Source organism: Ascaphus truei, chromosome 19, assembly GCF_040206685.1.
Source record: "Ascaphus truei isolate aAscTru1 chromosome 19, aAscTru1.hap1, whole genome shotgun sequence".
Lineage (NCBI taxonomy): Eukaryota > Metazoa > Chordata > Amphibia > Anura > Ascaphidae > Ascaphus > Ascaphus truei.
In genome coordinates, this window is record NC_134501.1 from 23,760,816 (window position 1) to 23,788,502 (window position 27,687).

Genomic DNA, 27,687 nt, shown 5'->3' on the forward strand with positions numbered 1-27,687 from the left:
TTAAAGTTTGCATCAATATAGAAAAGATTTCATAAGTTTGTTTCTATAATACTTAGATAGAGGCAATCTTCACTGTTGTACTTAATATACTCACCTAAATATAACCATTTAACTTCTATTTTTGCATGAGAAATAGATATCAGAGATTATACATAGAAAACCATGTTTTTTTCTACCATTTGATTCGTGCAATCACAACAGTTACAAATATCTGTTGCTCTTGCAAATTGATGTCAGGCCCATGATATCTTCATATTTGATACATTTAAGGGCCTATGCTAGTAGCCTTCATTACCCACTTATCAAGGATTTTTAGCTGCTATCGGCCAAAAATACCTACAGCGATTCAGAAAGACGTGATAAGTGGGCTGAATCGCCATTTTTTGCTGCTGTCAAAAACACACAGCCAAGTGAGCGGTGATAAGCCAATATGACACTTATCGGCGGGTTTTGAAACTTGTGCAATTCTAGTAGCCTCGATAAGGTTATTGAGGCTTATCGAGGCTCTAGAATGGTGATTTCCTCCCAAATTCCTCTCGCCAGAAAAAGTTGGCGTGAAGCTGCCAAGAAACTTCAGAGGCAGCGGCGAGAGAGGAACTTTAGAAAAAAAATGTATTCCTCCTGCCTCGGATTGATGCCGTGGGTCTCCGGAGCTGATAAGCATTAGTATTGGCACCGGAGCCCCCCGGCATGAATCAGATACATGCAAAATGCATTTACAGGCAACTTCATTTTCTTAGCGGCTAACCGCTAAGGCAATGAAGGGGTTAACTACCAGTGCCCAGTTTATTGTGGGTAGTGGGGGTGGGTAAAGGTGGTATTTGTCCCTTTGTGGGTGTTTATGCCTTCCGGGGGGTAGCGGGACTGGTTTACCCATTCATTACCATAGCGGTTCCCACCGTTATGGCAGTGAAGGGGTTACCTCCTCCTGCAACCTTCTCGGCAGGCCTAACCACCCACCCTGGGGCTACTGCCCCCCTTCAGTTACCCCCTCTGCCCCCAATAAACAGGCTATTACAGTTGAACCCCTTCATTGCCTTAGCGGCTAGCCGCTAAGGTAATGAAGCTGTTTTAATAACAATTTTAATACAAGTGTACGTGAGAAGGGGGTCTCCGGAGCAGAATCGCATTGATTTCTGGTCCGGGGCCCCCCTGCTTCCTGAGATACAGGCCCAGTTATGGGGTGTCGGTATCTCCTATGCATTTAAATGTCCCGCGGAGGAGTTTGGGGGAGTTACATGGGGCACAGATTATAATGAGATGTATCACATTCTGTGTCTCTGTCCCAGCTTGCACCTTGGGGAGAGTCAGTGGGAGGAGTTGGGGGAGTTACATGGGGCACAGATTATAATGAGATGTATCACATTCTGTGTCTCTGTCCCAGCTTGCACCTTGGGGAGTCAGTGGGAGGAGTTGGGGGAGTTACATGGTGCACAGAATATAATGAGATGTATCACATTCTGCATCTCTGCCCCAGCTGGCACCTTGCGGAGAGTCAGTAGGAGGAGTTGGGGGGAGTTACATGGTGCACAGATTATAATGAGATGTATCTCATTCTGCATCTCTGTCCCAGCTTGCACCTTGGGGAGAGTCAGTGGGAGGAGTTGGGGGAGTTACATGGTGCACAGATTATAATGAGATGTATCACATTCTGTGTCTCTCTGCCCCAGCTTGCACCTTGGGGAGAGTCAGTAGGAGGAGTTGGGGGAGTTACATGGTGCACAGATTATAATGAGATGTATCAAAGTCTGCGTCTCTCTGCCCCAGTTTGCACCTTGTGGAGAGTCAGTGGGAGGAGTTACATGGTGCACAGATTATGATGAGATGTATCACAGTCTGCGTCTCTTTGCCCCAGTTTGCACCTTGGGGAGAGTCAGTAGGAGGAGTTGGGGAGGAGTTACATGGTGCACAGATTATAATGAGATGTATCACAGTCTGCGTCTCTTTGCCCCAGTTTGCACCTTGGGGAGAGTCAGTGGGAGGAGTTGGGGAGTTACATGGTGCACAGATTATAATGATATGTATCACAGTCTGCGTCTCTTTGCCCCAGTTTGCACCTTGGGGAGAGTCAGTAGGAGGAGTTGGGGGGAGTTACATGGTGCACAGATTATAATGAGATGTATCACATTCTGCGTCTCTGTCCCAGCTTGCACCTTGGGGAGAGTCAGGAGGAGGAGTTGGGGAGGAGTTACATGGTGCACAGATTATAATGAGATGTATCACAGTCTGCGTCTCTGCCCCAGCATGCACCTTGGGGAGAGTCAGTAGGAGGAGTTGGGGGGGAGTTACATGGTGCACAGATTATGAGATGTATCACATTCTGCGTCTCTGCCACAGTTTGCACCTTGGGGAGAGTCAGTAGGAGGAGTTGGGGGGAGTTACATGGTGCACAGATTATAATGAGATGTATCACATTCTGCGTCTCTGCCCCAGTTTGCACCCTGGGGAGAGTCAGTAGGAGGAGTTGGGGGGGAGTTACATGGTGCACAGATTACAATGCGATATATCACATTCTGCATCTTTCTCCATTTTATTCACCCCCAAAATCCTCCATATCTGCCGGGGCGTAAATCTAAAATTCTGTATCAGGCGTATCTGTATTCTGTTCTAACATACGTCGCAGCTCTGCCCCCCAAATAGGAGGAGAGCGTCTAAACACGGAGCAGCTGCGCCTGAACACACTTTTCTCTACATTGACACAGACCGCGATATAGAGAGAGAAAGGCCTGGACTTGTAAGGGGAGCGGCGGCTTGACGCAAGGCCTCCTTCCCTGAGGAGCAGTAAGGTCAGGCCAGGGGTGGAATTAAGGAAGACTACTGTGAGTGTGGGTGAGTGTGGGTGTGAGTATGGGTGTGAGTGTGAGTGTGGGTTTGAGAGTGGTTGTGGGTGCGGGTGTGAAGAATTATTTGAAATAAATTTGAATATCTGATTGATACAATTTAAATTAAAACAGAATGTTGTGTGTTTTAAATTCAGAACTACTATTCGTGAATATAAATGATTAGTGTAATGTTATTTATAATAGCCATACTGTGAAAATAACACACTGTGTTCACCTATATAATGAAAACGTCCGAGATGCTTCAAATACATTTGTGGTCGATAGATAGAAACTTCATTCTGCGCTAATATAAACAGACTTTTTAGGGTTTACGCCGGGTTCAATTTGGAAGTCGATTTTGGCGCACGTTATACTTTTATTTTGGCAAACGGGTAACATTTTTTTTTTTAGTACAATATACAGTAGTTTATCACATTCACATCTGTGCGCCAAGCGCTTCCATATCAGTGCGACAAATAATCGCCGGAAACCACGATCGATGCATAAGGCAAGTACACAGGCGCCGACAACGCAATTACATTCGAGCTTTCCGTGAGTCAACTTTACAGCAAAACGGCCACTTGCGGCACCCGGTACAGAGGACCTTGTGTGCGTGACCTTGGGCTCAGTCCTCCTTCTTGTCGGACGTGCGGAGACTGTCCTCCTCACTGCTGACCGGATAGACCTTATTTGAGGCCACGTGTGGCAGTACGTTACCCTCTTCCTCCGCCTCCTCTTGCTCCAGCATGTGCAGATAATACCGCTGGTGCTCTAGGTAGGTAGTGAACAACTTGGCGTATTCCGGATGGTTGAGTGAAAAGTCCTTAAACTCGTCTGGAAGCAGAGAATGGAGGCGGAGATTAACGGGAGAAGAACGTTAGTCAAAATGTAGCAGCAGTGTGTCTGAGATCTGAGTCCCTTTAAATAACGTGGCACTGAAATGAACTCATTTTTACATGTTTTATATGACATATTATATATATACAAACAAATCTACGTAAGTACCAGCACTCACTGTCTAATAGCTAAATGATGAAAACAGTTGTAATGCAGAATAAACATTTAATAATAAAACGAACCAGAAATAAATCAAATGTGTTTGCAGAAACCAGTATCACAAATGGGCATGTCACAAAGTGAGGGGTGGGGGGGGGGAGGCAGCAAGAATCCACTAAAGTCAATGCCAGTAGTTCAAGTACCACAAGACACTGTGGCACTCCACACGAGCACAAGGAGCAGAGCCACAGGGTTTGATTACTGTCTTCATTTGCTATTGCCATTAACCTTTCATTGACTGTTGTGGACTCCTGGTGCTTCTTTGCAAGCTGCTTTCTTGCAAGCTGTGTTCAGCCTTTACTGTACCATTGCCCACAGTGTCTTGTGGTACTTGAACTACTAGCATTGACTTAGTGGATTCTTGCTGCCCTGCTATTAGCTGTTTAGCTGTATTTAGCCTACACTGTATGTTTGCTATCTATTTTCAGGGGTGTCTGATTTGACCAGTTATAGGGGAAGGGAGGCTTAGGGAAGTACCTCTGGGACCTGTTGAACCAGGGGGAATGGGCCAGATGAAGAGGTAGTCCCTCGAAACGTCGCCCCCCTAGCATACTTGCCGTTCTCCATTTTTTCTGTGTATATTCCTTGTGTTTCATGTTTTTTCCCCTTTTCCTTCCCCCCCCCCCCCCCCTCACTTTGTGACATGCCCATTTGTGATACTGGTTTCTGCAAACACATTTGATTTATTTCTGGTTCGTTTTATTATTAAATGTTTATTCTGCATTACAACTGTTTTCATCATTTAGCTATTAGACAGTGAGTGCTGGTACTTCCGTAGATTTGTTAGTACTATACAGGGGAATAAGGGTCCCCTTTGGTTCCGTGCACCCTGCAATTGCATTAATTTAACACTATCAGAGTGCTGTCTATCGTCCCCTTTTACCATTATATATATACACTTCTATCACATTGATAGTGTACGAACAGAAAGAGAGAACATTTTTTTCGCCCCAATAATTTTTCATGAAAAAAATTGATGTTCATTTTTTTGGAACTATACAGAATTAACTTTTTTGGTGTGTGCAGATTTCTTGTCCATTAACTACACGGGGAAAATGTGCAGAATGATAATGCATTTGTCCGATCAAAATTACAAACATCACCATCATATCATCTTGAGGTCCAAGTTAAAAAAAAATAAATAATTGGCCAGAATTCACACCGTTGAACAGATATACAGAAGAATCAGCGACATTGAAGACATTACGTCCTGCGTCCGTCACTTTGCTTTCTATCCTAGATCCCTCGTAGAATTTTTTGCCTTGTTTTGCAACGACCGCTTTTTGATTTGGACATTTTACGCCTGTAATGTGCAGTTGCTGCAACGTGTATTTTCCACGTCGCTTTGCTACCGCCACCACCTTGTGACCATCCTTTCCAGAAGGACTTGTACCGTTAACGTGGAAAAACGTCTTACCGTAGGAGATCTTTCCCGATTCATCTGCGTCCATATCCCGGAAAAGTTTGGAGACATCAAGATCTGGCACCCCGAGTGAGGACCTCAGCAAGGAACTAAACTCCACTTCCGTGATGCTGCCATCTTCATCAACATCAAACAGCTGGAGAGGGAAGAAGAATAACAGCTGTATCAGCGCGTCAAGAAATATCCGATAATATCATTCCTCCAGCTAGAATATAAATATAATAGCCCAAAATGGCAGCGTGAATTTTAAAGACTGAGCTCACCCGACAACGATTTCCACCTCCACTGTCCAATTTCAGAGGAGTTCAAACTAAGGATCTGCCTTATTACCCTATTTCGATTTACGAGCGAATTTGTGAAGAAATCTGGCTGAAGGTGATACGATTTTTTTCTGGAGTTGGCGAAGACTAGTTTCGGATTTTTTGTTCCCCCTGTCCCAACAGGAGCAAACTTTGGCCGATTTGCAGTTCTATCAAAGTTCACCAACAGTTCTGCAGACATTGCAAGAGACTGCAAAATGCATAGTGAAAACGGCTAAGTTTCAGGAAACTCCCTCAAATTTCAGTGCAAAAAAGATGGATCTCTCTGTGATATATATATATATATATATATATATATATATATATATATATACACACACACACACACACACACACACACACACACACACACACACACACACACACACACACACACACACACACACACAGAAAGATTTTACCAGATAGAGATCCAGGAAGAACGAGACAGCACACTGTCAGGGAAAATCCAAAGCTGATGTATTCAGGATAAATACATAGGCACTGCATCCCTATAATATATATTTGTCATTTTGACACCTTTTCCAAAATTTGCTAGTGGCTGAAATGTCCTGTTTTTGTGAAGAAATGTCCTGTTTTTGTGAAGAAATGTGCTGTTTTAGTGATGAAATGTGCTGTTTACCGCTAGCTGAAATATTGAAATGTAAACATTATTGCAGATTTATCGAAGCTACGTGGCAATGGAGACGGTAAGAGGAACTGGGAATTTGGTTTCAAATGTTCATCCAAAAAATAAAAAATACATCAATCTCTTCATTGTAACCTTATCAAGACTCCATTAACAATAACCCACCAGAGGCCACAATAATACCCCTATTATCTGAAAACAAAACAAGATGTTCCACCCGGGCAGGAACAGCATTGTTGAAAGGCCAAGCAAACTGGAACGTGAGAAATACAACAATGGCGGCTCTGTCCGTCGCTGTTTTTAATGTTTGGTTATGGGGAAACCCCAAGTACTTTAGCAAGAAGACGAGGTATCAATGAGCCACCTTACACTTGAGTATGGGGTAATTGCTGCTCGGGGTGAGCTCTGATGCTGCAGTACACATGTACTTGGCTTGATGGGGAGTTGGGATATGTTCAAGATTAGTGGGAAATGGCTGGTACTGTTTTAATGATACTTGTATGCAGCTTTGTGCACATTGGGAACGGGCTGGTTTCTGGAACATTAATGTCCATGAAATATGGTTTTATTTCCGCTGAATTACTTCTGAATAAGAACTGGGGTTAGCTTTGATTTCTTGACTTCACGTCTCTCTTACCTGGAGTCTTATCTCTTACCTTAAATGCCATTTGAATGGTCTCCTCGGTGTTGGCCGGATTGCAAAGGACGGACATACCAATGACATACTCTCGGAAATCTATGGTGCCGTCTCTGTTCTAAAGGAAAGGCAGAACAGCCTAAGGACGTGCTCAATAAATACAAGATGGAGACAGGTCGATGTTGTTGAGCATAATTCCTGAAAGAGTCTCAGGGGTTCAGTGACCCGATTTGTAAGGCACTGAGTGGGCAAATTAATTATGCGGTGTGCGTACATACATACACCGATACATACATACAGCCAGTCCGTGTACATGGGAAACTCATGCTAAGCTTTGGACTACCAACCACTTGGGTCTTGCAGACAGGGGATATGTCTAAAAGATATTGTGTGATCTACACACCCGTCCAGTGCTTTGTCCGTGACATTCACACACTGGTAACTTGTGATCTCGCTGACACTTATTACAGTCACACAAAGGGGGGGGGGGTTTCAAAGAAAAAAAAGTCTAAAACATTATTAATTAAAGGGGCAAAACACAATGTCACAAGTTCACACATAACACTGCCCTTTCTAAGCTGATTACAGAATGGTAATGATTATATATGTGCTTAACACGTATTTCTTCTAGTGCGTGTGCCAAGTGTTTGACTGGATCAATAAGGATTACAGTACATTACATAAAGCATATAGTCACAGTCTGTATATAGGGTATAGTCACAGTGTGTATATAGGGTATAGTCACAGTGTGTATATGGTGTATAGTCACAGTGTGTATATGGTGTATAGTCACAGTGTGTATATAGTGTACAGTATAGTCACAGTGTGTATATAGGGTATAGTCACAGTGTGCATATAGTGTATAGTCAGTGTGCATATAGTGTATAGTCAGTGTGCATATAGTGTATAGTCAGTGTGTATATAGTGTATAGTCAGTGTGTATATAGTGTATAGTCAGTATGTATATAGTGTATAGTCACTGTGTGTATATAGTGTACAGTATAGTCACTATGTGTATATAGTGTATAGTCACTGTGTATATACAGTGTATAGTCACTGTGTGTATATAGTGTACAGTATAGTCACTGTGTGTATATAGTGTGTAGTCACAGTGTGTATAAGGAAGGGTGGGTAGGCGTGTTATGATACCCGATGAAGAACGCTGAGAGGTTGTAAAGCTTGCAACATAACTATTTGTTGGTTCAATAAAAGGTATCATAACCCCTACTCCCTCTCCCTCCTTTATTATGTTACTGCAGTGTAGTTACTGTATATATAGTGCATAGTTACAGTGTATATATAGTGCCTAGTTACAGTGTGTATATAGTGTATAGTTACTGTATATATAGTGCATAGTTAGTGTATATATAGTGCCTAGTTACAGTGTGTATATAGTGTATAGTTACTGTATATATAGTGCCTAGTTACAGTGTATATATAGTGTGTAGTTACAGTGTGTATATAGTGCCTAGTTAGTGTGTATATAGTGTATAGTTACTGTGTATATAGTGCCTAGTTACAGTGTATATATAGAACACACACATACCCTGTCAAACAGAGCGAAGAGCTCCCTGAGAACGTCGGACACTGGCAGCTGTAGGTGACTCGCAAACTCCTCCAGCCCGATTCTCCCTCCTCGGGACGAGCCGGCGATGGAAGCGAAAACCTCCAGCTGCGTCCTGACGTTGTCCCATTTTAGGCTAAAATCAAACACATTATCAGAAACATTAGGGTTTCCGCGGAGCGGCCCGGGACAGCGACCGCGCAGAAAGTGTTAATGTTATTACAACTCATCATCACGGCGCTCTGCGCTGCACCTGCCCCCTTACACGCAACTCTGCTCCGAAGAGCTTGCAATCTAAGCGTGGCCTCTGGGTCAGGCTGATAACGTACCTGGCCCCCAAGGGGGTCACTTTGATGCAAACCACGTTCTGCAGATTCAAAGTCTGTGACATTACAGCTCAGCCACAGAGCCCACGTCACTCTCCCGCTAACGGGAGCTGGCACTAGTAGGGTTAACAAGCTGAATCCGGTGACTTTGTGGCTGTGATAATTAGGGACTCGGCGTCAACCTGCAAAGTGTTTCTCCGAGCCTCCCGGGGGTAATAATGCTGCCAAAATAGTGGAAGATTTAGCCCTTTTGTGAGGTTTCGGCAGGCAGCGAGCGAAACGCGCGGGCCTTCCCCTATTTACAGTCTCCGCATTCAGCGAATCTAGTGATCCTACAAAATGTAGCAAATTAGCAAAATAATAAATGAAATGGCGAAGCCAGCGGGCGCAACGCCGCCATCGCTCGCAAACTCCGACTCAGCGGTGGCTTTCCGTGCGACACAAAAAGGGCAACCCTTGCACGGCCCGTGACCTCTCCCTCTCCCCTGCCCTCTCTTCCCCATTCCTTCTCTCTCCCCCACCTCCGTCCCTCTCCCCCTCCATGCCTCTCTCTCTCTTCCTCTCCCCCTCCGTCCTCTTGCTCTGTCTTCTCCTCCATCCCTGTCTGTCTCCATCCATCCCTCCTTCTCTCCCCCCTCTGTCCTTCTCTCCCCCCCACCTCCGTCCATCGCTCTCCCTCCCCTTCCCCCTCCATCCCTCTCTCTTCCCCTCCATCCCTCTCTCTTCCCCTCCATCCCTCTCTTCCCCTCCATCCCTCTCTCTTCCCCTCCATCCCTCTCTTCCCCTCCGTCCCTCTCTCTTCCCCTCCATCCCTCTCTTCCCCTCCATCCCTCTCTCTTCCATCCCTCTCTTTACCCCTCCATCTCTCACTCTCTGTCCTCCCCTCCATCCCTCGCTCTCTCCCTCCCCTCCATCCCTCTCTCTCCCTCCCCTCCGTCCCTCTCTCTCTCTCCCTCCCCTCCGTCCCTCTCTCTCTCTCTCTCCCTCCCCTCCGTCCCTCTCTCTCTCTCCCTCCCCTCCGTCCCTCTCTCTCTCTCCCTCCCCTCCGTCCCTCTCTTTCTCCTGTTGCCCTTGGCGCAGGATGTTCGGGGTGATGGGAAGCTCCTCACTTGAGCTTCCTGCTGATTTTAGTGAACTCCACCAAACCGGCCTCCATGGGTAAGGTCAGCGCCCCGGCCGTCATCATGAGCCTGCAGTCTTCATACGTGTGGTCAGTGACGGGGAGACCCAGAGCTCTGGAGAACGGAGACAGAAAGTGTTTTCACATCACGTGGCCACCGGGGAAAAAATGGTTTCATGACTCAGGACTGTGACAGTAACCGAGCGGAATGTCCTATTACCCTGCGCGGAGACACCCGCGTGTACCACCACACGGACATGGGCCACTCCGAGTCCAGTGTCATGGATGTTATAACGGTGTCACATACGTGCAAACAGAGGCTGCCAAACCTCACTAGCTAATGGAGGAGCTCGGCTTACGGATTCCTGTTACAGGTTATGTTTCTATAGGTAGGGGCAGAGTTGCCACCTTTTTTTTCCAATTGAAATCCAATTTTTAACAGTGATTTGATGTTGATATATTTAACTCTCTTACCTTCTCCGGCGGCATCTCCCCCCTGCATGGTCCTTTTAACGTGGCGCCGCGACGTTAAATGCCCCTGTGTTTCCATGGCTACGGGACGTCACGGCGTCCCATTGCCATGGGAATGTGACGCTGCATGGCGCCGTGATCTCCCGTTGTCATGGCAATGTGACGCCTTTTGCTGTCCCGGAGCCAGGTTGACGGGACCGTGCAGAGAGAGATGCAGCCCCCCCCCCCCCCACCCCGGAGAAGGTAAGTGCCGAGGCACCGCTCCGGAGATTTCGTATATAAACCCGTAGCCTGGAGATACGTGACCAAAAGCAGTAGTCTCCGGGTCAAACCCGGAGTGGTGGCAATCCTGGGTATGGAGCAGGGGGTCCAGCAGATGAACCGTCTTCATTTCAGCACTGGGGACCCCCTACTCCCCGTGAAAACACACCTCTGAGATAAGTCCAGAAAGCCCACGAAGTCATTGCACAGTGTAGCTTAGTGGAAGTACCAAAGCTGTTTGATGTATATAGCAAACAGCGCTCCTCTGCAGCCAGGGATTCTGGGTAATGACAAGCAAATGACCACAGCGTGTCACTCTTTACTTCTCAGCCTCTGTGTTTAAAATGATTGTGGTATTGTGCAATCTAGCCCTCGCCTATTCTGTTTCGCCACTTTGCACACTACAGTATGTCATATCTCACGTTATCATCACAATAATCTGTGCCTACAACATTCTCCTGGTTAAAAAATATGAGATTAATAACACAATTCAAATAACCTCTTCTGTTTGGGAGGCTCCATTATGTACTGTAATTAAGAGAAAAATAGGCCTTCGCTTAAGTGGACTTTTTTTTAAAGTTCAATTCAGTGAATAAGTAGCTGTATCTTTTAAAACAGGGGTGTTCAACTCCAGTCCTGTAGAGATAACCAACAGGACAGGTTTTGAGGATATCCCAGCTTCAGTACAGGTGGCTCAATCAGTCCCAGCTTCAGCACACGTGGCTCAATCAGTGGTTCAGTCTTTGACTGAGCCACCTGGGCTGAAGCTGGGACATCCCAAAAACCTGACCTGTTGGTGGCCCCTGACGAATGGAGTTGAGCCCCCCTGCTTTCAGATATATTTTTAATGAAGACGCTTCCCGTACGGAGACCGAACCTGTTTCCATTTTGTTTTTCTCACGTTAAATATAGTTACTTAAAACGGTTTCTCTGCCCATCCTTTCATTTGGATAAGTTCCGCGCCCCGGGCGTGCGGTGTATCTAGGCATTGTAATACACCCTTTGTGGTTTTTCTAACCGGGCGTTCTTTCCCACATGTCCCCTATATTTTATTATTACAGTATATGCTGCGCGGTGCCGCAGTCTGTGAACGCACTTCGCCATGACGAGACGAATGTTGTTGGCGTAACGAATGGGGTCCTTTTTCTCAGCCTCGGAAGGAACATAGACGGGAAGAAACTGCGAGGATAAGGAAATTCAGATTAAATCGCCGGGCGGGGGAAAAATGGCGTTATTTCGTCACGGAAAAAACACACTCCATGTAGTCTCCTCCCCCTCCCCTTCCCCCCCCCGGCACCGAACGGGTTAATGTTTCTGCCAGATCTCACCTCCACTTCCACCTTGGTGCAGATTTGACACACGGTCATCAGCAGAAGTTTGGCGCTGCAAGAAAGAGGATGAAGTCTGAAGAAATCCAAGGTTGATGCTCAGAAAAGCGTTGAGTTTCGGGCCATGGATCTAGTCTGTTTGGGGAGAGGCGCTGTCTGCCTCGATGTGCCACGCTGTGTCGCCCTGGCGGTTTGCCCATATTATACCAGGACGAATCCCCCCCCCAAAAAATCTCAAACATTGGGTTTGAAATGCCCGAGAGGAACACAGCAAACACGCGTTTCATGGGCACGGAGAGGAAGAGGACAGAGACATCTGTGTGTCTAACAAGCTGGCCCGTATGACAGAACCTTCTGGTTTAATTCACATTATAATTAGGGGATCCAGTTTGCGGTTTTAACCAAAAAATAATCTGGTAAAACGCCGCCGGCCAATCGTTGGGGATTTTCGGGTAAAACCGTTAAAGACCGGGAAACTGAAGAACCCCGTCCTCCAGCACACCAACACTCCCAGGATGAGAACCCCCTCCCACAGCACACCGACCCCCCACTCACCAAGGACTAGAACCCCATCGCCAAGAACACAGACCCTCACCCTCCCCAGGACTAGAACCCCCACCTCCAGAAAACCAACCCCCCCTGGACTTTAACCCTTGCCCCCAGCACATCAACCCCTCACGGACAGGAACCCCCTCCACCAGCAAACCGACCCCCAGGACTAGAACCCCCCCAGCAAACCAACCCCCCCCCTGGACTTTAACCCTTGCCCCCAGCACATCAACCCCTCACGGACGGGAACCCCCTCCACCAGCACACCGACATCCTTAGGACTAGAACCCCTCCAGAAAACCAACCCCCCCCCCCCCTGTACTTTAACTCCTGCCCCCAGCACACCAACCCTCTACCCCCGCCCCCCAGGGCTTGAACTCCTTGCCCCGGCACACCCATCCCCCGTTACCATGTCAGGTGGCGTTTGTGCTACTTGATGTGTGCGTGGTAAAAATATTTTAAAAGAATTATATGGGTGTTTTGCTATTTATTATTATTATATATTATTTAAACACTGAAAACCCAGATTTTTTTGCATTTGGAAAAATATATACACAGGCGGCCCTCGCTATCCACCGTTTGACTTTACGACGGGTGGCATATCTGACGCTCCACAATGCAACCCAATGGGGGCGTTTTCCGACGCTCACCGCCACTGATTCACATGGGACTCACTTTACAACGGTTTCATTATCCAACGCTACTTCCACAACGTGTGTTGGAGTCCTCAAGGAGGTAGGAGCGGAGCACAGCGGAATGGATGCAGGGGCTGAACACCAAGGTAAGTAAAAATCCTTTATTCCACGATCAACATCATGGTGGTGGATAGACAAACTTCTCTAACGCGTTTCAGGCTTGCGCCCTTTGTCAAAGAGAACTGGCTGAGCACGGTATTAGGGAGTTTATTCTCCTACCTATCACCTACTTCCACAACGGATCCCATTGGATAACCGAGGACCGCCTGTACTGTGTATAAAAATAAACGCCGCAAACCGGAACCCCTAATTATAATAGGAAATGATTTGGGGTGAACCAACCATTCCTACCCCTGCAGGCCCCTTTATATCCCTGAGCCTGCAAGCTCTTTGGGCGAGAGGTTTCTTACAGGACTGTCTGTGCAGAGCTGTGCACACTGGTTTATACTGTATGTAATGCATTGGGGGCGCTTCTGACGATGGGAAGGGCTTTGGTTTCTTATATTTACAGGTTTATTTGATGCAACTTACGCGGTGTATCCTTGCCAAGTCCATGTCACGGTATCCTACATCCACCAGAAGTGACAGGTAATAGGTTAGTACAGCGTTAACCCTTTCATAACTCATCTCACAGTCACTGCATCCCTTTTGCTTCCAGGCAGCAAGATATCCCAACCTGTTAACACTCGACACCAAGGGTGGCCAACTCCAGTCCTCAAGGGCCACCAACAGGTCAGGTTTTAAGGATATCCCTGCTTCAGCACAGGTGGCTCAATCAGTGGTTCAGTCAACAACTGAGACACCTGTGCTGACGCAGGGATATCCTTAAAACCTGACCTGTTGGTGGCCCTTGAGGACTGGAGTTGCCCACTCCTGCTCTACGCAATCCCAGGGCGGCCACCCTACCATCGAACTACTCACATGAAGCTAGCGATCGTTAATGAGTTGGTTCATTTTGTCCCCCTGATTCAGAGGGATATTAGGGGGTGGGAGGTGTGTACATACCAGGGCGTTGGGGTATCGCAGAAGAACGGGCTGCACGGGGACCCCTGGGAGAAACGCACCTGAGAGAGCAGAGAAATAAAGATTATATCTGTAGGACACATCAGCGTTGGAGAAATGTCCCACTGCATCACTTCCCACCAGAGAGCCAGATAGATGTGCGCCAATGGCTGACCAGCTAATGGTCACTAAAGATGAATGTGTCCACCACACACTTTACCGCACTGAAAGATGGCACCAACACAGTTTTTAGTGGAAGTTACGTTAGGTCACATAGCTTTATTGTTACTAACAACATGATGTTGAAAAAACTTCGGGGACCCGTCTGTCTCTTTGATCTGGACCCTGCTCTTTTAAACCCAAAACCCCACCTCCTTTCTTCACCTGGCCCGTGGGGCAGGGAAGGTCCTCTACTACCAGGCGTCTCGCCACCCGCTGGCCAGCCTGGCCTCAGCCTGATCCCTCCCACCTCCCCATTGGTGCTCCCACCTTAAGTTGAATAGCCTCGTAAAGGGGGGTAGGCGGGTAGTGGTTGGGGAGAGACGCCCGAATCCCTGTTCCCCCTCGGACCGCCCTCAACCCTTATGGGGGTGACGGCCACATGCTGGGGCCTCTGCTTTGTAGGCCAAGCTGACGGCTACATCTGCAGGTCACTTCAGAAGAAGAATGACCGTGTTTCTCCACCAATGTGTAGAGTTCGGGGGGGACAGTCGTGCAAAACAAGGTGCAAATCTCTGACAATCGGATGTACGACACTGTAAGTAATCCCACAGGCCGATGTGATTATCTGTTTTCTGCATAAAACATTCAACTTTTTGGTGTAGAAGTAGAAATAAAACGGATCACAGGCAGAACAAATAATGCAACACTACAAATACACAAAGCCCCGCTCCTCCCTTTATAGCGTCCAAGTATTGGTGTATACCAGGGGTGGCCAACTCCAGTCCTCAAGGGCCACCAACTGATCAGGTTTTAAGGATATCCCAGCTTCAGCACAGGTGGCTCAATCAGTGGCTCAGTCGAAGACTGAGCCACTGATTGAGCCACCTGTGCTGAAGCTGGGATATCCGTAAACCCTGATCAGTTGGTGGCCCTTGAGGACTGGAGTTGGCCAGTCAACGACTGCCCTACTGATTGAGCCACCTGTGCTGAAGCTGGGACTGATCGTGGCTCAATCCAGTGGCTCAGTCAACGACATTAGTGACGTTCTACATTTTAATCCGAAATCTTTTAGCTGCATCTTTTGGTCAAAAAAAAAGTATTGGCGCCAGCTAACCCCGCGTCACGCTAATACAGGATTACAGCATTACCTGGTTTAAAGGAGATTAAGCAGGAGCGGTTTGTACACGTTCCCTCAGGGAAAAGCAAAAGCTGCAATAAAAAAAGACAGAATTTTATTCAGCAATTTCACAGAAAGGGGCAACGTCTTTTTTTGTATTATTTAATACACGGAGTTGTGAATCCATGTACCGTTATTTATATCAGCTATAAACTGTTATAGGGAGCGGTTACTGCACCGACACACTTTATTCGAGCAAATACCCAGTATGTACCTGGCAGATACCTGGAATGCGCCGCTCCTCACCTCTAACAAGCCCCGTTGTGTTTGCCTTCCCAGCCTGGGTTCATGCCTGGCTGACGGGCGGCTGATCTGTTAAATGATAATGATTAGGATTTAATAGGCTGCAATGCTTCGCGTGTCTACCAGATGGCATAAATTCATGAATTGTAATGCAGTATATATATAAATACTGTGCAGTATTGCAGCCAGCGGGAATAAAATGCTTCAATCCCTGCCTGGAAAATACCTCAATGCACTCGGGCAGAAAACAGTCACAAACCTCAATACACCCGGGAATACCCGAATTCGTGGGACTAGCCGAGCTCGAATAAAGTGTGTCGCCAGTGTATATAGAGTAATAGGAAGAGTTATAGGGAGCAGTTATATGGGGCAATGGGAGGAGTTATAGGGAGCAATTATATGGGGTAATGGGAGGCGTTATAAGGAGGGGTTATATGGGGTAATAGGAGTTATATGGGGCAATGGGAGGAGTTATATGGGGTAATGGGAGGAGTTATAAGGAGGGGTTATATGGGGTAATAGGAGTTATATGGGGCAATGGGAAGAGTTATAGGGACTGGTTATATCGGATAATAGGATGAGTTATAGGGAACAGTTTTATGGGGTAATAAGAGGTGTTATAGGGAGCAGTTATATTGGGCAATGGGAGGAGATATATGGGGTAATATGAGGAGTTATATGGGACAATGGGAGGAGTTATAGGGAGCGGTTATATGGGGTAATAGGAGTTATAGGGAGCGGTTATATGGGGTAATAGGAGTTATAGGGAGCGGTTATATGGGGTAATAGGAGTTATAGGGAGCGGTTATATGGGGCAATAGGAAGAGTTATAGGGAGCGGTTATATGGGGTAATAGGAGTTATAGGGAGCGGTTATATGGGGTAATAGGAGTTATAGGGAGCGGTTATATGGGGTAATAGGAGTTATAGGGAGCGGTTATATGGGGTAATAGGAGTTATAGGGAGCGGTTATATGGGGTAATAGGAGTTATAGGGAGCGGTTATATGGGGTAATAGGGAGCGGTCCTGGGCCCTATAACATGACGCGTAACCTGCGGCCAGTCTCCTCCGGATGTCGCTCGTCTGGTTATTTCATTCATGGTGTTCCTTCGAGAGTCCGGATCCACGCGAGAGACGAGCACCGGCTGGAGAGCGCGGAGTATTCCTGAGAGACACACAGCCTGGCTCTTAGAGGACAAATCCAAGACATTCATTCCTTGATATATATATTTTTTTATGGCACGTTGGCGCTGGGGGTCTACGGAGATAAACCCCATTAATTTCAGCTTCGGGGACCCCCTGCTTCCAGAGATGCTTCCCTCCGAGGGGGGTGCTCTGTGCTTTTTAAAGGACCCACGTCACGTGGGCCAATAGGAAACCACACTGGATGATGTCACGGCTTCCTATTGGTCCGCAGGGCGTGGGAGCTTTGAATAGCGGCCATTACATAAACCCTGATAGGCAAGCAGAGTGGCTGCCGGCCCCCCTTACGAAGGTAAATCCAAGCGGATTTTAAAGCAGCAATCCAAGCCGGCGGAGTAGAGCTTCCAACTTCTGGCAAAGTTCTTTTTATTTTTTTAAATTGTATTGAAGCAGGGGGTCTCCTGAGCTGAACCCGTTAATTACAGTTCCGGAGACCCCCTGCTTCAATTCTCTGTTCTCTGGATTGGATTGCTCCTTTAACCCATCCTTTGAAACCTGTTTCTTTAGGGCTTGGTATCTCAGCAAATTGAAACACTGCACAGAACTGCCCAAAATCTGAGTTCAAGAGAGTGGGATCAGCAGATATAAAAGGTTAGAATAAATGTATTCCTGAGCTGAGCAGATTGCTCCTATAAATGGGGAAATAATGATCATTAAATTAATTATTTAAGCACTGCAAATGCGAAGAAATGCTCCATACATTATAATTAAATCTATGAAGAACTCTAAAAGTTTCACACCCTACGGTAAACGTAAACATCTGCAGAACCAGGAACTGTGCAGCTATCCTGCGCGTGGCGTACTGAGGTCTGTACTATAACTGACGCGTTTTGGGGCCCATTGGAAGAAAAGCTCTACATGAAATAAAGTTATTATTATTATTAATAATAAATAGGACATTTACCCTATTACCAAACAACAACATTTTTGAGGCCTTTAACCGAAGTGGGGTCTTTAACCGTTACACCGCTGGAAGGGGCAGGAGTCACATGGTTGGTCCTGGGGCGCACTAGTGATGGGGCAGCCTGTAGCGAATCGGGACACAGGGTTTTCTTCCAAAAGAATTGATTTGAGCCAGAAATGACGACGTTTCGCCTGCTGTAGTGGCCTTTTTCAAGCAAAGTGGCGTGGTTCAACGTGACCAAAAGAACGCGTTTACTAACTTAAAGAAGTTTTTATAAAGGATAACACAGAGCAATAACATCATATAATACACTGGAGGATTACTTGTCTGTATACTGGAGGAATACTTTCCCCTTGTATAGGTATTGCTCTCACGTTCATTAAAAAAAAAAATCAAAATATATCTTTGGCATATGATCTGGTTTTACTCACTAGGGGCTGTAAAAATATATACCTCTGCAAGGGAAAAGTGTCCTCCTGGTCACGATGGACGTTACTAGTTTATACACTAGAATTCCTCATGAAGAAGGCCTAGCAGTCACTAGACATAGACTTGTGGAAATACAGACAACGAATCCTCCAGTTATTGCTCCATTTTATCCTTTATAAAAACGTCTTTAAGTTTGAAAACACGCTTTATTTACAGGCAACAGACACAGCAATGGGGAGTGACGTACCGCCGTCTTATCCAAATCTTTACATGGCAGAATTTGAAAAGAAAATTCTTTTATTTTTGATACAATTTATTACACCAAAATGAATTTTTACTGTAGATTTATAGATGACGTGTTTTTGATTTGGGAGAGACGTCAGACGAACCGATTGAATTTGTCAAATATTTGGATGAACTTTCGACTCTGGTTCTTTTGACTAAAAACCGAAGTGAAAAACAAATTGCCTTTCTAGATGTGTTGTTAATTCGAGAAGAGGGTAAATTACGCAGTGATCGTTATCGTAAACCCACTGACAGGAACGCGACACTGTATGCCACTAGATTCCATCCAGAAGCATGAAAAGAAATGTTGCTCTTTTCTCCAAAAAATCAGGGCACCCGCGTTGTGGATAGGTAATTATAAGAGGACCTTAACAGAAATAATAATAGCAGCATGTTCTTGTATAGCGCTGCTAGTTTTATGTAGCGCTTTACAGAGACATTTTGCAGGCACAGGTCCCTGCACCATGGAGCTTACAATCTATGTTTTTGTTGCCTGAGGCACAGGGAGATAAAGTGACTTGCCCACGTTCACAAGGATCCGACACCGGGAATTGAACCAGGTTCCCCTGCATCAAACTCCGTGCCAGTCAGTGTCTTCACTCACTGAGACACTCATCTCACTCCTAAAGACACACTTCGTAGCAAGAGGGCATAAAGAATCTGTAACAGATAACGCCATCGCAAAACTACACACAGATCTAACACGGACTACACATCCGGAAAGGATCACTTTTGTGACAAAATTTAAAACGGCAAGTAAATTAATTTAAAAAAAATGTATTGATAGACATTGGAAAACTGACGAGATATTAGGACAAGTGTGTAAGAATCCTCCTAGATTTGCTTACAAAAGAGGACAAAATTGTAAAAATATGCTAATCCAAGCAGATAGAAAGGATTATTATACTGCTCCTCACTTTCTGAGTACACCGAAAGTGGGGTGTTTTAAATGCTTGAACTGCTCGGTTTGCAACAGTGTCAATATTGGAAACAAAAGCAGAAAGGCCCAGCGCAACACACAAAATGACACAACATATAGTACAATACTTCAGTGCTTATCTGCTCATGAGTAAGGCCTTTGGCCAAAAGGTTATAAGCCTGCAGCCACATCACGGCATGCCCAACCTGCAGGTCCTAACACTACCTGGCACAATTCTCATGTACCTCTCTTCTCTGCTGGAGGGAGAAAGACCACACTGGGTCTGTGATTCACAGGGACATGATAACAACTGCTACTGGAAAGTGGAGAAGTGTCAATATTGGAGATCAATTTAGCCACCCTAGAAGTGGCAAGATATATATTTAAAAGAAGCAGCAGGATTACATGTATGACGACTCATGTTATACTGTCCCGGCTAAGCTCATTCTAAAGCTTGCCGGGAGCGCAGCGGGCTAGCCGCGGGTCCGTTCTCCATTTAAAAACGGAGTTTCCCGCACGGCGGCCGCTTCAATAGATAAGCGCTAATGGCGCTTACTATTCAAAGCGCCCGAGGCGTGGGAAAACCGGCCGGGTTTCGGCCGGAGACAGCCCGCGCGCTGCCCGCGCTATTTTAAAACTGCGGGGGCGGCCGCATTAGAGTCAGCCCGGCCGCTAATGTATATGTGATAAAATGTCCTTGCGGTTTGTGTTATGTAGGAAAGTCAAATCGTATGTTAAAAACTCGGATCATAAACAAATACTAAACCCCCCAAAATGGTATCCATGTAACTGTTGTGCCATGTCCCTATTCACCCCTACCCCCCAACCCCCCTCTCTCCCTTTTTTCTCTTTCGTAACCCTCAATCCACCCATATCAATGTTATATGCATATTTCTGTGATGTTATCTGTTGTTTTACAAAAGAAATAAAAATACAAAGTTGGGGAAAAAAAACTCGGTTCATAGAACACAAAAGCAAAATGAATCATGCAGCAGAGGACCCTACATTAACCACATTGTAACACACTCATAAACACCCAATTTCCTCATTAAAAATGATGGGGATAGGGCATGTTAAAATAGCCACATCAGGGACGCGGCTCAGCCAATGAGGGCAAACCACTCACGTGACATCATGGGAACGCCTCACGGCACGCCGACCAATCGCGCAATCTCACAGGCCGTGTATCGCTCCAGCTACAGGCGAGCGTGACGCCGCGCGGACACAGCCGAAGGCTAAATTCTGTGAGATTATTATATTTTATTTGCTATTTTTGCTGTTTTTTTTTAAATCGCGCAGTGTGCTCACTCACCAATGATGGGGTGTGTAGAAAGATGGATTTATTCCCTGCTGACACCACCTTGTCTTCCTTGCTAAATATTACACATAGGCTGCAGAGGATTCGTACATCTGGGACCGCTGCTTAGCAACGACATCCACAACGGAGGACGCGCGCGCGAATCTGTGATGACATCAGATGTGAGAAAGAACATTGTGGGATTTTAAGTCAGGACCGAACTGCGCAGGCGTGAGACACCGACCTCGGGATTTCAGGACTATATATGGAACATTTTGGTCACTTTGAACCACGCCACTTTGCTTGAAAAGGCCACTAGAGCAGGAGAAACGTCGGCATTTATGGCTCAAATAAATTATTTTGGAAGAAAACCTGCGGTGGCCGGATTCGCTTTCTTACTTGGACTATACTTCGGATTAGTGGCAGGTTTTCCGTGGCCTCGGCTTGCATAATTACATTCGTGGACATTCATGTTCTGCAGAGTGACGCAACACGTACTGCCAAATATGGGCACCGCCACGTTTTCCTCGCGGGACACGGTGGAGGGCATGCCAGACACGATGACCGCGATGCCGTCGAAGAAGCTGGAGTGGGGGGCGGCCACGAGGAGGGGAGCCACGGAGGGGCTGGCCAGATTCCCTTTGACCTGAACGTGGAATCCCATAGAGAAGAAGAAGAGCCGGCCCAGGAAGCTGATCAGGCCACGGGTCACCTTACTGCGAGGGGACAGGAAGGGACAGAGGGTACAAGGCACGCTCTACATACAGACGCACGGTTACACGCCAAAGCTCGTATTCAATATACCCATCCCGGGAGAGGGGATCAGCTCCGGGGGACGAAAATCTTCCCTAGCGCTGGGAAAGTATGCAGTTTCACAGGTAGCTCAATCAGTCCCTGCTTCAGCACAGGTAGCTCAATCAGTCCCTGCTTCAGCACAGGTAGCTCAATCAGTCCCTGCTTCAGCACAGGTAGCTCAATCAGTCCCTGCTTCAGCACAGGTGCCTCAATCAGTGGCTCAGTCTTTGAAGCTGAAGCTGAGATATCCTTAAACCTGACCTGTTGGGGGAGGGGGGGGGGGAGTGGAGGACTGGAGTTGAGCCCCCTGACTCTACTTTCGAAGATTACAACCAGTGCGTGAGGGATCACCGTTGCTCCCCCAAGCCTGCACCCCGTCACTTTGCAGGACCCCCGGCGGACACACAAACTCTCACCTCCTCCACCTTCCGAGCGGCTCCGAGCTCTTCCCAGGACAGCAGCAAGCGAGGGTAGCGACCGGCCAGGCTAGCAGCAAGACGAGCGCGAAGAGAGCAGCCCGGAGAGGGAGCAGCAGCAGAGCGCATGCCCCCATCTGCAGAGACATAAGGACACGTTACTGGCTGGGGTAACTGTCACGGTAGCTTATGACAAGATATAATGAACACCAAATATCCGGGTTGAACTGAACGAGGCTTAGATATAATAAAATATAATTTATTCCTTAAAAAAGGTGAACACAGCAATATAGTACAATTAACAGGCAAGAAGGTAACACTTACTTAGGGTTGGGGGATGGAGAAGTATCAGCTAGCAATTCTCCATCAATCCGGTGACATTCCAGGTGGAATCAGAAGAACAACTAAAAACTGTAGGGTTGACACAGTTTATATACCTGTGTAACCCTATTCTTAACATTGAATACAGACTATTGGTGAAAATTATCTGTATCCAATCCCTAACGTGGAGACACAGATTAAAACATGCCGCCCAGCTAGTTCGCCCATGTGTACTGGGACTCTGAGGATCTTATTTCTGTAGCCCCATAATTAAATCAGGGGCGACGACCAGTCTACCAAATTAAGTATCTGGTAGGATCTGCATTGTTTGTAGGTGTAGACATAACACTTACAAACCACTCCAGTTTGATGATTCTCCGCCCTCAGGTAACAATTAGAGTGGCAGAGTCTGTTGATTAGTACTTGGTCTGTTGATTAGTACCTCGTGTAAACAATCAGGGCAGTTAACTTTTGATCACAGTGCTTATGCTCAATCAGCCGGCTGCCCTTCATGACCTATTAGCATAGCAGATGGAGTCTGCATTTTCAGAACAGATCCAAAATACCATACATATACACTTTAATATCTACACATATTAATAAGTTCCATTCTGGTGGGCTCAGTGGGTCGAAATTTGCCAGTTTTTAATGCCTACAGTGACTCCACACATTGGCCAAATATCAACTCTCTGCGACCTCCAGAACTGGAGATACAGAAATGCACTTTAAAACATCTTTAAAATACAGGATTATAATGAAACATGGGAACAGGGGAACATACATTTTCATGACATGACAAGGTGTAAACCACATTCCTGGACCGCAGTCCAGTTAACCCCTTGCCTCCCTGGTGAAGTCTGGGAGTGGCCATATGGGGTGCAACCCCTTTAATACCGGGCCAACCCCCATCTCCCTCTACAGTAACACAGGCATTCTCACGCAGCGAGACATGCTGTGCGTGTGGCTTTAAACAGGCCATCCAAACATCACTTTGTTGTAATATATGCCGCCTTTGATTACCTTTGTTGAAAACTCATTACCTAAGTTGACGATCAATTAGTTCTCCCATGATCGATCAGCAAAGGTGCTGCTTCCCAGGGTTCACTAAATGGCCGCCTTTCAGTTTCAATCAACCCTTCAGTCAGTGCAACTCAGCAGCTACAATGTATTTTTATGTTACTATAAGGTAACATTATCTATTGTTACAGTTTGCAGCTCAAAAGGCTAGGAATATTGGCAACAAATGATCACAATCAGGGAAGTGTTACAAATATCTTGCACTGACGGGGAGGTGGGATAAACCTGCTATAGAAATCAAAGGATGCTCAGTATATTACCACTCATTAAACATGGCATTAAGAGTTGAATTTAAAAACCGCAGTAAGTATTATCTAGTACTACAGAACTTATTTTAAAAAATGTAGGATATTGTATGGATTACTAAACTGATGACTTACGAACTAAACAGGCATTTTCGGCGATTAAGGTACTTCATGGAGGTTTAAATCTCCCGCATCACACCGCAACAGATGACGTCTCCGATTTAAACCTCCATTTTGTTTCCCCTGGAGGTGATACTACCGGCACCACCTTCCCCGGCAAAGATCTCGGTAACCAAGGGATCCCCGGAACTGAAATTAATGAGGTTCAGGTCCAGAGACCCCCTACTCCCTAACCTACACATGTAAAAACGTGGCAAGAAAAGCAACTCAAGGGGAACTGCCCCTTTATGATTTGAGGAGGGTCGGCAGGAGGAGTTAGGAGCGAAGAGGTACATATAGAGAAACATAGGAACAAAGAATTCGACGGCAGATGAGAACCACTTGGTCCAACTAGTGTATATATTATACAGTACAGTATATAATACTGTATATGTATTTGTGTGTACTGTATGTCAGGGGCGTAGCTATAGCCTGGGCAGCCCGCGCTCTTGGAGGGCCCGCTCTCCCCATGGTACGCTCCGGCTAACGGGGGGACAGACAGGGACCCGGTTGTTGCTGGCAGGCTGGAGGCCGCCGGGCCCAGCTCTCCCCTGCTGCAGATTTCTCTCCCTCACACTCTGTCCCACGCTGGCGCACGGCGGAACACACTGCCAGCGGAAGCTCCGCGTGGGACAGAGTGTGAGGGAGAGAAGCCTGCAGCAGGGGAGAGCTGGGCCCGGCGGCAACTGCTTTGTGCGGCCGCCAGCCATCCACCACCAAGTCCCGGCCTGAGACCAAGCTAAGTCGGGGTATTTATTATGTACTAGCTGAGAGCCCCGGCGTTGCCCGGGATGTTTGTGGTGTGGGTGTGGCATTTGGGTGGGGAGTGGTCCACACGGCCCATGTGCGGTGGTAGTGCTGCTGTGGCTGTACTGATGGTGATTGTATCGGTGTGCTGATTTGGGAGGGTTTGGTGCTGATGTGGGGGTGCGGATGTGGGTGTGCCGATGGGGGAGGTGCAAAGGTGGCGATGTGTGGGTGCTGATGGGGGCTGAGAATGGCGGGGAGCCGAGAATGCCAGTGTGCTGGGGGGCATGGGATACCGGTGTGCTGATGTGGTGGTGCTGGGGATAGTGTGTGTGTGTATACATGTTTGTGTGTATACATTGTATGTGTGTGTGTGTGTGTGTATATACATGTGTGTGTGTGTGTATGTGTACATGTGTGTGTATACGTGTGTGTGTGTGTATACATGTTTGTGTGTGTATACACGTGTGTATACACATGTGTGTGTGTGTATACATGTGTGTGTATACACATGTGTGTGTATACATGTGTGTGTATACATGTGTGTGTATACATGTGTGTGTATGTATACATTGTGTGTATGTATATATTGTGTGTATACAACATGTTTGTGTGTGTATAGACATGTGTGTGTATACACGTGTGTGTATACACACGTGTGTGTGTGTATACATATGTGTGTGTATACATGTGTGTGTGTATACATGTGTGTGTGTGTATACGTGTGTGTGTATACATTATGTGTATGTATACCTGTGTGTGTATACGTGTGTGAGTGTATGTCTCCATGTGTGTGTGTACGTGTACATGTGTGTGAGTATACGTGTACATGTGTGTGTGTGTGTACGTGTCTACGTGTACATGTGTGTGTGTGCACGTGTACATGTGTGTGTGTGCACGTGTACATGTGTGTGTGTGTGTCTACGTACACATGTGTGTACGTGTGTGTGTGTCTACGTGTGTGTGTGTGTCTATGTGTGTGTGTATGTCTACGTGTGTGTGTTTGTGTATACGTGTGTGTGTTTGTGTATACATGTGTGTGTTTGTGTATACGTGTGTGTGTGTGTATACGTGTGTGTGTGTATACGTGTGTGTGTTTGTGTACGTGTGTGTGTACGTGTGTGTGTGTGTATACGTGTGTGTGTGTGTATACGTGTGTGTGTATACGTGTGTGTGTGTGTCTACGTGTGTGTGTGTGTGTGTCCCTGTGTGTCCTTTGGCCCGTCACTCCGCCTCAGGCCAATGAGAGGTGTGCGGGGGCGGGCCAAGGGACCAATGAGGTGGGAAGGGGGGGGGGAGGAGGTGGGAAGGGGGAGGAGGTGGGAAGGGGGAAGGTGGTGAGGAGGGGGGAAGGTGGTGAAGAGGGGGGAAGGGGGGGGGGTGAGGAAGGGGGGGGGAGGGGGGAAGGGGGGGGGGGAGAGGAAGGGGGGGAAGGGGAGGGGAAGGGGGGGGGAGGGGAGGGGAAGGGGGGGGAGGGGAGGGGAAGGGGGGGGAGGGGAGGGGAAGGGGGGGGAGGGGAGGGGAAGGGGGGGGAGGGGGGAAGGGGGGGGAGGGGGGGAAGGAAGGGGAGGGGGGGGGAGGAAGGGGGAGGGGGGGGAAGGAAGGGAGGGGGGGGAAGGAAGGGAGGGGGGGGAAGGGGGGGGAAGGGAGGGGGGGGGAGGGAGGGGGGGAAGGGGGGAGGGAAGGGAGGGCGGGGAGGGAGGGGGAGGTGGTGGGAAGGGGGGGTGGAGGTGGTGGGAAGGGGGGTTGGAGGGGGGAGGTGGTGGGGAGGAAGGGGGAAGGGGGGGAGGAGGGGGGAAGGGGGGGAGGTGGTGGGGGGAGGTGGTGGGAAGGGGGGGGGTGGTGGGAAGGGGGGGGGGTGGTGGGAAGGGGGGGGTGGTGGAAGGGGGGGGAGGTGGTGGGAAGGGGGGAGGAGGGGGGGAGGAGGGGGAGGGGGTGGGGAGGAGGGGGAAGTGGTGGGAGGTGGTGGGAAGGAGGTGGTGGTGGGAAGGGGGGGTAGGTGGTGCGAAGGGGGGTGGTGGAGGGGAGGTGGGGAGGTGGAGGGTAGGTGAAGATAGGGGGTGGAGGGGAGGTGGAGGGGAGGTGAAGGGGGGGGGGGTGGAGGAGAGGTGAAGGGGGGTGGAGGGGAGGTGAAGGGGGTGGAGGGGAGGTGAAGGGGGAGGGTGGAGGGGAGGTGAAGGGGGGGGTGGAGGGGAGGTGAAGGGGGTGGGGGGTGGAGGGGAGGTAAAGGGGGGGTGGAGGGGAGGTGAAGGGGGGGGTGGAGGGGAGGTGAAGGGGGGGTGGAGGAGAGGTGAAGGGGGGGTGGAGGGGAGGTGAAGGGGAGGTGGAAGGGGGTGAAGGGGAAGTGAAGGGGGGTGGAGGGAGGTGAAGGGGGGGTGGAGGGAGGTGAGGGGTGGGTGAGGGGAGGTGAAGGGTGGGTGAGGGGAGGTGAAGGGGGGTGAGGGGAGGTGAAGGCCGCTCACTCACCCGTCCGGCCGCTCCCTCAGCCGTCCGGCCGCTCCCTCAGCCGTCCGGAAGCTCCCACGTGGATCTGAGGCGGGAGGCAGCTTGTTGTGGCCGCTCCCCCGCTGTGTCCCGGGCACTCGCTCCCCCGCTGACTGTAGTGGCGCCGGGGGGGGGGGGGGAGGGGGGGCTGGAAGCGCGGGACACGGGGAGAGGAGGAGGTGCGCGCGGGTGTGGAGGCTGATGTTCGGGGAGGAAGAGGCGGAGGCTCCGGGACCGGCGGGTATGTGAGCCCCCCCCCCCCCCCCGGGTTATACATGGTGCTAATGTACACCCCCCCCCTACTGTGTGTGTGTGTGTCCCTGTGGGTGTGTGTGTGTTCCTGTGTGTGTGTGTCCCTGTGTGTGTTCCTGTGTGTGTGTGTCCCTGTGTGTGTCCCTGTGTGTGTCCCTGTGTGTGTGTGTTTGTGTCCCTGTGTGTCCTTTGGCCCGTCACTCCGCCTCAGGCCAATGAGAGGTGTGCGGGGGCGGGCCAAGGGACCAATCAGATTTCCCCTAGGGACACCGGACATCCAGGCAGGCAGGCAGGCAGGCATGCATGCATGCATACAGTGCTTTCACTAATATAGTATAAGATTGGAGGGGGGGGGGGGGTGTATTTATTCT

The 27,687-nt window shown here is 48.2% G+C and overlaps 1 protein-coding gene across 3 annotated transcripts in view; it reads right to left on the bottom strand.

Annotated features, from left to right (window-relative positions):
* Positions 1-3,141: 3,141 nt before the first annotated feature.
* The window catches only part of LPCAT2 (lysophosphatidylcholine acyltransferase 2), a 52,424-nt gene continuing 27,878 nt past the window's right edge, over positions 3,142-27,687 (bottom strand). For all 3 annotated transcript variants that reach the window (XM_075576965.1, XM_075576966.1, XM_075576967.1), the window contains exons 3-15: positions 22,032-22,168; positions 21,319-21,536; positions 16,836-16,948; positions 15,513-15,573; positions 14,206-14,264; positions 13,732-13,766; positions 11,957-12,011; positions 11,725-11,807; positions 9,886-10,011; positions 8,433-8,586; positions 6,906-7,004; positions 5,296-5,437; positions 3,142-3,656 (exon numbers count right to left, since the gene is read on the bottom strand). In XM_075576965.1, the coding sequence (XP_075433080.1) occupies positions 3,448-3,656; positions 5,296-5,437; positions 6,906-7,004; positions 8,433-8,586; positions 9,886-10,011; positions 11,725-11,807; positions 11,957-12,011; positions 13,732-13,766; positions 14,206-14,264; positions 15,513-15,573; positions 16,836-16,948; positions 21,319-21,536; positions 22,032-22,168 (1,491 nt within the window). In that variant the 3' untranslated portion in view covers positions 3,142-3,447. The remainder of the gene's footprint in view (positions 3,657-5,295; positions 5,438-6,905; positions 7,005-8,432; positions 8,587-9,885; positions 10,012-11,724; positions 11,808-11,956; positions 12,012-13,731; positions 13,767-14,205; positions 14,265-15,512; positions 15,574-16,835; positions 16,949-21,318; positions 21,537-22,031; positions 22,169-27,687) is intronic.